Raw genomic sequence first — 10,654 nt, 5'->3', positions numbered from 1 at the left:
CGTTACTAATGTCTTTGTTTTAACAAACATCGCGCCGGCAGACAGAGTAAAGGTTGCAAGTAAATATTATTCAAAAATTAGGTACATTAGGTTAGAATATATTTGTAAGCCTATGCGTATTGGGTAGCTAGTCTCGTTACTAATGTCTTTGTTTTAATAAACATCGCGCCGGCAGACAGCGTAAAGAAACTTACAAATATATTTTTAGTGTTTAATTTTTGTCTTGGTTATTATTGTGCCGCATCCTTTCAAGGTGCTTCATTTTAGCACCGGGACACATTGGGCCACCACAATTCTGCCTTGATAAAATTTTTTACATAGATATAGATATTTCTGAATCTTGTTTTGGCCAGGCCAGAGGAAAATTTAAGAAATATTGGTATCGATCTCTCAATAAAATATACTCTCTAAAAAAAAAAATACTTATTCAACAGACGTAAAAAAAAAATCAATAAGTAAAAAATTAAAATTGTATTTATAATAAAATACAGAGTGTTTAGAATCAATCACAAGTAAGACCAGTTGTAGACTTTGTGTAATTAAATCATATTATTTAAAGTCTTGAATCGTTTTATAATTAATTACATAGACTATGTTACATATAGTGTAAATCGTATACGTAGTGCGTTTAATACGGAAATCAACACTGGATTACTTAAAATATTATTATATCACACAGGACGTAAGGTAAGTACAATTTAACTTATGCTTTCGAACTTCCAACAATCTATTGCGTGATAAACCATTAATAATTAATGAGAGAAATAATTAATAAAAAAATTAATAAGAAAAATTGAAGACAATTAAATCTACATTAAAATTCCAAAAACTTATAACAAATAATGATAACAATAATCTATTAGTATCCCCTAATTTCTTTTTGTATTTAACCTACGCCTTCTCATTTTTATACTCTAATTTTTCTTTTTCTATACTTTCTTTTTATTTTTGGTTTATTACAGTAGGTATTTATTTATGAAAATCGATTTAATATTACTATAAAAACCATCTTCTAAATTTACATCTATGTACACCTTTTATGCAATATAATACATCCGTTTTTATTTATGTGGGGGTATGCTAGACCCCCACGCGACTGTTTAAGGGTTAAAAGTCATTGACAACAAAAATAATATTTTTTTTATTATTATTATTATTTTTTACCAGATAGTGCATTTTTTATAATTAAAAACATGAAAAAACAGCCTATGTTCTAGAGCCTATAACTTCACATCCAAATAATCTATCACTGTGGAACTAGCACTGTTTTACTCATATTAAATAGTACTCCAATTTCATTCTTAAGTTTATGAATTTTGAATTTTTTTGAACGTCGAAATTTTGATTTTAATTTTTTAAATTTTGCAGTATTTTAATAACAAAATTTGAAGGTCAAAAAATTTTTTAATTCAAAATTTTTTTTTCTTTTTAGAAACTTTTAGTTATGTTCTTTTAACCCATATCATATTTGAATCGGTTTATAATTTTTTTTGTATCGTTTTACGGTCTTGAACATGCGTGGTTTGCTGAAAATAGCCAATTTTATCATCTCATTACACAAAAGTGACTGAACGAATTTTTTTTAAATTTACATAGCACTTACTTTTAGGAAATTAAAAGGTCTGGTGAAAATTTTAAGATGGAGAAATAATTTTAACGCCACTTATAGAACTTCCAAGAAAGNAAGATGGAGAAATAATTTTAACGCCACTTATAGAACTTCCAAGAAAGAAATTGAAGTACTATTTAATATGAGTAAAACAGTGCTAGTTCCACAATGATAGCTTATTTGGATGTGAAGTTATAAGCTCTAGAACATAGGCTGTTTTTTCATGTTTTTAATTATAAAAAATGCACTATCCGGTAAAATAAAAAAAAAAATATTATTTTTGTTGTCATAAATTTGTTCATAAATTTCTGAACTTTACCAGCAGACACGTTAGGTGATTACACATGGAATGACCCACATAATATATATACAGAGTGATTTTTTTATCATAACCCACTCAATTACTTGTAGAATGTATATAATTTAAACATTTGTTTTAGCTTCAATGCGAAGCTGAGAAGGTATTAGTTTTACTAAGATGTGGTTTTTTTTTTTTTTTTGTGTCTGTTACCACTTTTTCTCAGCTCTCACCAAACCGATTTCTTTCAATGATACGTCAAAAGATCACAAATCGTATCTAGTCGAAAGCATTACCCTCAAAAATTGAAAAAATTTCGCTCGTTCCCCGTAAATGGGGGAAACCTCCAAAAAAATTACAAATTTAAAAATTCATTTTCAAAAATGAATATATTAATATAATTTTTTTTTTTATAGATGCTTGATGTCTTTACCTATCATTTAGTATATGTTTTTGTAAATCTGACACTTAACCTACCCACAGGGGGGATTTAAAATGACAACTTTTTTACAAAAAAATTACTTTTTCAACTTAACTTTTGAAAATGTTCCGGAAGGTCTGACACTTTTATATATATCTTAAATTAAAGCTAATGTAATATACTTTATCATGCAAAAAGAAATTTCAGACTTTATTTTATCTTCACGGTAAAAATGGCTATCAAATGCTATTTTCGTGTAAAAAATCTCGATTTTATTTTTTATATTTTTAACTTTATAATGCTATAAGTTATTGAAAAGTTTATGGATCAACACAATTTGTTTATGAGAAATAATATTTTTTAATAATCCTTTTTTCATTCGACATACTTTATCTTAATCAGGATATTAATAAGGAACTAGCAGTTTATGAAGCTTCTGGAATATTCCACCAATTTTTTAAAATTAAACACTATCTAAAGATTTGCATCGAAGCGTTTTTTTTTGATAGTGATTTTAATCACTGTCAGATATCATTATACTTGATCCAACTATGCCACGTCACCACTGTGCCGCGACCTCCCTGTGCTGGGTTTGGTTTTTTTTAAATGGTAACACATATGTTCGGTCGTGACGAAACAGTTTGGTGGGTGAGCGCCGGTTTTATTCTCTTCAACAAGAGCGCGACCTGTCACAACTGGTTTACTTGTTGGGGTAGTGTGTGGCGGTGGTCGCGAAGGTGTCATTCGCGTATCGGAATGCATAGAGTGGTTTTGTGTATCACGGACTCTAGTGCGTTATTTTGTTGGTTTTGTTTTCTTTGACGGTTTTATGTGTTCAATTCACTCTGTTGATTGCGTCGGGCTCAACTGCTTTACTTGACACATTCACTATCTTCTTTTGGGTACAGAAAGCAAGGTCAGACTATACATTTTCTGTTTGTCAAAATATTAATTACTAAAAATTTATGTTGTTGTATTTTAGTATATTAGTTTTTAAATATAAGTACTAACAATAGATTTAAGATAAACCAATTTTGTTACTGTATTAGAGAGTACATATTTAATTTCGGTAAATAAATTACAGTCCATTAAAAACGTTATTCTTTTAATTTTATTTTAAGGAACCTTTAGAGACGTGATTTCATTCGGCGATTGGTCGTCCGAGTATTTCGCGTCGCACAACACATTTTTAATTTAATAAAATGTTTGAGTTTTTAATTCTATAGTAAATAGCATTTGAATTTTTAATATAACTTAATTCATTTATTAGATATAAACATTTAATGTTTCAAATTTTTGAGCTAATATATAGGTATAATACACAAGGGATTACAAATACAGGTAGCTAATTGGTTTTTTATGATATTGCTATCACAGTCACGGATTGTTTATTATCAATTATGACTATCAATAGATATACTTTTTGTATTGTCAGTTAGTGTATTTATAAACTCACAATAATGTACCTTACTATCATTGATAATAACAATGCTGTGTACCTGCTAATATCGATGTCATAAAAACCAATTAGCTCCCTGTATTTGTAATCCCTAGTGTATTATACATGTATATTAACTCAAAATTTTGAAACTTTAAATGTTTATATCTAATAAGCTAGTAAAGTTACATTAAAAATTCAAATGCCATTTACTATTAAATTAAAAACTCAAACATTTTATTAAATTCAAAATATGTGTTCTCATTTAAAAAACAAAGTTGACACCCTTACAAGGCATAAGGGATGAACTTAAAATGTATTAAATAGTTAATAATTCAAGAATAATGTATAACTAAATAAAAAAAAAAAAAATGTTTAAATTATATTTATTCTGTAAGTAATTGAGTGGGTTATAATAAAAAAATCACTCTGTTTATACCTTTTAATTGTTTAAATATAATATTGAAATTTCGTAGAAAAAAAGCATATATTAATTATATAAAAGAAACAGGAAATAATAAACAATATGTAATAATAATTTGTTAGACATAAGGTAATAAATAATGTGTAAGATTTTATAGAACAAACGGTAGATCATTATTGATGAAAATGCAATAAATATATTTATATTGTTTTTCCTATCACTCAACAAACTATTTTATCAAGTGTGCTTTAAGATTATTCCCTACATACTCTAGTGTATTTTTTATACAGTGTCTCTATAGTCTTAACTTTTCTTACTTAATTTTAAACGTATATTTTTTTAAATAATTAACACTTTTCATAGTAAAAAATACGCTTTTATTAATCACATATAATTCTCTAAAATATATAACTACAAATCAACAATCAAGATTCTATCATCATCAGTGAATATCAGACTTTTTCAAAGACGATTTTTAAAATTACTTCTATCATCAAGTCAATACATATAATTTTTATTTGGACTCCGTTTAGTGAGTGCGCATCTCATTAATGACGATGTACATACAATAACCTCAAATTACTAGATGCTAATAAAAATTTCTAATGATTTACTATATTATAATAAACCAAACTAAATTTAAATTTACTTTATTTTATTTGAAATTCTATATTATTTATTTCATTAATGTTCTTGAACCTATAGATAAAAAAAAAAAAAAAGAAAAAAGAAAAAAAAATTGTAAATAGTTAGAATAGTGTATATATCATCATTTCTTAATGTATATAATAAGTTATTGTTTCCAAATGTCAAAAAATTATATGTGTTAACTGTAAGTCAAGATGACGAGATGTCAGGTAGACTTTATAATAAAAAAAAAAAAAAGAAAAAAGAACCTATATATAGTGATAATCAACAATGACATACTGAAATATTATTATTTTATTGTGATGACCTCAAATACAACTATGAACCATATTTTATCACATTTTATCATATAACTTATTTAAATTTCACTATTTTAATTTTCTATATTTTTTTATATTTATCGTTGCGTATTAAATTTCGTTCAAAATCTTATACTGTTTGGCGTAGAAAAACATTCCAATTATAAATTGTACAAGGGATTAAATTTTATATTATTATCTGTATTTATTTTAAAATAACAAAAATTTTGATTCTATATTTTATTTGAAAATAATTACATAAAATTTACCTGTGACAATATGTGAATAATTTTTATAAACGTACAATTTAAGTAAACAAGACAATTGATTAATTTATTTTAGATCATTTTAGATTTATCAAAATAGACTATAATATATGAGCTAGGAACCCCAAAACGTCTCGGGCCGTTTCCTCTCCCTAGGTAGATGGGCGGTGTATATGGTCGGGGGTATGATGAAAGGCATATGGTTCCCTTCCCATAGCATTGTGAAAGGTTAAGAGTATAAGGTAGAGGGTCTCCTCTCACTCTTAGTTAGTACAGATGGTAACACAAGTATGGGGGTAAGAGTAAATCTATATTTAGGGGGTACACAACTACATAAGAAGAGGGCATATACTCTGGAAAATGTGTAGTTTATTAGAAATTACTTATTAAATTGTAATAAATGAGTAATTATAAGATAGAAATGATTCATTGTAAAAGAAAAGGGCTATTATACAGGAATATATGTTTTGCGATTCGCCGAGTTTATATTTGATTTTGTTACATTATTTATTTAGGTCATACTTAGAGTACGTCACTTTCGAATTGTACAGAGATAAATCAGCGCTGACGTACTTACACAAAGCAAAGGACACAAACAGTAAGTTGACTCGCTGAGCATTACACCTGAGAAACCTAAATTTTACCACAACACACCTGCCGGGCAAACATAACGAAGTGCCCTAACGAAATTATCAGGTCACCCTACGGATGATCTGATAGACGATGACGCCCTTGATGACAATTTAATAAGCGCACCAACGACTAGTCCGCCTGCACTCGCCGCCACTCACGATAAGATCAACTCCATTACCGAAGCAAACGTCGCAATCTGCGACCGACCGTTTACCGGGTAGAGTTACGAAAGTGGCAAAACAACGACCTATTTATCACTTCGTTCATACAAAATTTACAAAAGTTTGCAATAGCAAACGAAAAACCGTACGTTATGAATAAGGGCATTTTTTTTTTCTTAACAGTATTTTACGTATTCGTATTGGCGTGGACACACCCGTAGTCGTACCCACTGACAAATTACAACATATAAATTGACGTTACCACCACGATCTTCTATCATGTTTCCACGGAAGGAGAGAAACGTACCGAGCGTTAAAACGACGGTTCTACTCTAAAGGGCTAAGAAACGCAGTTCGCATGTACGTAAAATGCCATATTTGTGCGTGCACTAAGTCCTTAAATAGGCGCCCCATGACCCGAGAGTTACGCGCCAATCCAAAAAGCCTCGGGAAGTGATCAGTATGGACCTGATGGGACCGTACCCCAGAACACCCAGGGGCAAGACGAACTTATTAGTAGTAACGGACTGCTTCATCAGGTTGACCGAAGCGTACCTTATTGGCGCGCCTACAACGAAAACGATTGGAGACGTGTTACAAAGGGAGTTTTTCTCACGCTGCGGTTACGCGTGTAACGCTCGTTGGAGAATGCCGCCCGCACTCCCTACCCGAAGTATTGGGAAATAACAAAACGCAAATAACAACAACAATAATAGCAGTGGCAACAATACTCGCCACGAACGAGGCCATCTCTTTCGTAGACGTCAGGCGACAGTCGCGAGTGTACGTGGATGGTGTACGCCGATAGAATTGGACGACGACGGCCTGATACAGGCGATGGACTTGTTGCTCTCTTACCCAAACTCACCGTTAAATCCGGAGCTCCCGGATGAGTAAGCCCTGTCCCCATATCCCAAGCGCGTTATGCGCGGTGATTAAGTCCCTCCCTCTCTTCCGGTCACAAAACGCGGGTCATTACCATCCACTCCATCAAACAAACAGCGTTAATATTGCGATATTTTATTTCGTTACGCGTTATTCATATTTAGCCTAAATACCGAACGATATATGCGCCCATTCGTTCGATCTTCATATTCGATCAGCGGCTTGATGGGGGGGAGGGAGTATTTGACACGGCCACGGCGTTGTCTCCCGTGTGACATTCCGCAGTCGTGCCAGCTCCTTCTAAGCTACCGCTCGTTTTGGTGTTATGTCCAATAAATGGCCAGCGTCGATTACCCGCCGCAATAAAACGTAAAATAGTCATCTTCATGACACCGCTCGGCACGTAAGTGTTACCTTATGTCAAATCAAGTGCCTGTCTCAAGAAACACGCCATTCGATTACTCTCAAAATAAATACAATATTGAAAAACAATTATAAATAAAATAATATTGACCAAATGTCAATCGTATTCTTATTAAATTATAGTTTTAAAATGTTTATATTTTATTCATTTTAGTAGGGGGTGCGATTGGTTCGTCGTCCAAACCACGAGCCGTCGCTGTTATTACATTTTATTATTGGGCCTATTTAAATTTTACTCATTTTAATTATTAACTATTCACTATTTTTTTGTTACACTCATCATAACATATAACTTTTTGTGCAAAGTCTTATACAGTTTGGTGTAGAAAAACAATACAATGATAAATTATACACTTGGTTAAATTTTAAATTATTATCTGTATTTATTTTAAAACAATTGATATTTTAATAGTATATTTTATTTTATTCGAGAACGAATAAATAAAATTTACCTGCGAAAATATATAAATAATTTTTATAAACGAAACATTTAAGTAAACAAGACAATTGAATAATTTGTTTTAACGCATTTTAGATTTTTTTAAATAGACTGAATTGTTCTATATAAACTAAGTTCATTTAATAATAAAAATTATTTTTCAAGTTTAACTAATTTATATTAAATTATTATTAAAAATGAATTTCTATATCTGTTTTGGAATATTACTTTGTTTTATGTGTTTAATAACCATACCTACGTTTTCAACCGGAATGTCCTGGTTCGGAACAAATGTGCGAAAACAAGTTTTTATAGTCATTATTATCGTTTTATAAATTTATTACTATTATTTAGTGGCGTGTGTGCCTTCTTTATATAAATAATTTGTTATTAATAATCTGCTTATAAATTTATAAGCGGATGATATTATAATACTCCAAGTGTATTATATTTTCCAAGTTAAATAAACTTGGAAAAGTAAATGACTATGGTCTTTAATATGATTCATATCAAACTCCCTCACGTAACGACATTTCCGTACTCTGAGTTCATTATTTTCCGCAAAATATTGTATTCGTGAAATAACAATTTATCTTTGGGTAATCTACGAAATCTCTAGTTATAGTCGCTAAAAAATTAGAAGTAAATAAACAAGAAAGTGAACTTGTGTTAAAAATTACTTAGAACGTATTTTTTCTTCTATGTAATTTAATTTAAGTTGCATCATCGCTATAAATATAATAAGTATATAAAAAATGTATGTGAATATTATACTGATACCATTTAACTTGTATACTATACAAAAGTTCATAAAACGTTAGTAAAACATAGATCACTTAAAACTTAAATATGTCTCCATCTTAGTATACATTTCCGTGTAGTAATGTAAGTTTGATATGAAATTATTTTGTTCTGAATATCTATAAACTTTTTAAGCAGTAATATTTATAACTAATATAATTGTTTTGCAGAATGATGCATTAATAGAAGCGATTTTTAATCCATTAAATGAGGTGAAGTGTTACAGATATTAAAAAAAAAAATTTTAATTTAATTTTTTTATATGTAACTTTGTAAAGAAGAGTACGTATGAATACATAAATTTATGAAATAATGATTTTATGAATAATCCAAGGGCACAATGTGAAGAAGTTTCTCAGACTGTTTAAGGGCGTTAACTTTATTTTATTAAAAGAGAACGTACATATTCAAATACCTATTAAAATAGAACATTATAAAATTAAAAGAATAACTGTCTGATAATAAAAATTAAACGAATAGCGGAATTGACGCGCACTTAATTACAAAATATTACTGTAAGCTGTCATTTGTTTGTACAGTCTCCAAACTTAAATTTATTTTATAAAACCACATGGTAATTCTCTGAGTAATCTAAAATTTTATAGATTAACTATTTCTTTCAAAAAAGATATTTTTTTATAAAGAAGTAAACTTTTTCTAAACCAATTGTGTAGTGTTATCACAAATTATTAAAAGAAAAAAAATATTCTAACAGTAATTTTTATTGTGTGGGCTTTTCATTAACTTTTCAAAAAGCCTACCAAAAGAAAATTCATCATTATGATCAGTATTCCTTAAAAACACTTTTAGTTGTTTTTAAATGCATAAAATAAATTGGAAAATACTATTTTGACGGTTGCATAGATTTTAGATATTTTTTAAAATTGTTTAAATTAAGGGGAATTTATTATATTTTACGCATTGGTAACTTCAACTAGATTAAAATCGAGTTCTTCCGACATGTATATAGCAAAATGGGTCAGTGAGATATTAGAATTTTTATTGACAGTTATAAAAAATGCGCACATCGTCGTAAAACCAATATTTTTTCAGCTGCACATCAATGTTATAATTGAATTTAAGATATTATCTTAAATTCATTTTATAATTTATTTAATAAAAATTGATCACTTTTTTTTTTATTAATTAAGTAAAATTAATAATATTTTAAATATAGTTTTAATTTTACTTATAATTTATTATTTTATTTTAATTTAATTACTTTAATAAGCCAGAAAATAATTTAGCATTTATTATTATTAGAAAAATTATCCCATATCATTTTTCGTCATACAATATTTAATGGATAAATGTTTTAATATTTCTGTTAAAAACGGTAAAATTATACTCAAAAAAAAATTAAAAAGTGTATTTAAACAAAAATTGTTTAATTCAACAGAAGAAATAAAAGAGCTGATGAGTTATTCAGGTAATTGAGATTATTTTTAACTTGTGTTTATAGGATATAGAACATATCTTACTGGCAACTCTTATAAATTTCAATATAATTGATATTTTGCTATACTTTATTTAATAATTTATACAGAGACTACGTTTAAATCATATTAATTATTATGTGTTTTTAATAATAGTAAAAAAAAAACCCAGCACAGGGGGGTCGCGGCACAGTTGTGACGTGGTATAGTTGGATCAAGTATAATGATATCTGATAGTGATTAAAATCACTATCAAAAATAAACGCTTCGATGCAAATCTTTAGATAGTGTTTAATTTTAAAAAAATTGGTGTTTTATTCCAAAAGCTACTTGATCTGCTGGTTCCTTATTAATATCTCGATTAAGATAAAGTATGTCGAATGAAAAAGGGTTTATTAAAAAATATTATTTCTCATAAAAAAATTGTGTGGATCCATAAACTTTTCAATAAGTTATAGCATTATAAAGTTAAA

At 28.7% G+C, this 10,654-nt stretch overlaps 1 protein-coding gene across 5 annotated transcripts in view; it reads left to right on the top strand.

The window, feature by feature from the left end:
- The first annotated feature begins 8,088 nt into the window (after positions 1-8,088).
- Positions 8,089-10,654, top strand: part of LOC126894990 (uncharacterized) — a 166,420-nt gene continuing 163,854 nt past the window's right edge. For 3 of the 5 annotated variants that reach the window (XM_050666408.1, XM_050666410.1, XM_050666409.1), the window contains exons 1-3: positions 8,089-8,237; positions 8,916-8,957; positions 10,009-10,174. In XM_050666408.1, the coding sequence (XP_050522365.1) occupies positions 8,142-8,237; positions 8,916-8,957; positions 10,009-10,174 (304 nt within the window). In that variant the 5' untranslated portion in view covers positions 8,089-8,141. The remainder of the gene's footprint in view (positions 8,238-8,915; positions 8,958-10,008; positions 10,175-10,654) is intronic. The other 2 variants (XM_050666411.1, XR_007701560.1) reach the window with 2 other exon arrangements.

The sequence above is a fragment of the Daktulosphaira vitifoliae genome, unplaced genomic scaffold (assembly GCF_025091365.1).
Source record: "Daktulosphaira vitifoliae isolate Bord-2020 unplaced genomic scaffold, ASM2509136v1 Scaffold_1, whole genome shotgun sequence".
In the NCBI taxonomy this organism is placed as follows: domain Eukaryota; kingdom Metazoa; phylum Arthropoda; class Insecta; order Hemiptera; family Phylloxeridae; genus Daktulosphaira; species Daktulosphaira vitifoliae.
Note: the sequence above shows the minus strand (reverse complement) of the source record. Positions and strands in the feature narration are given on the sequence as shown.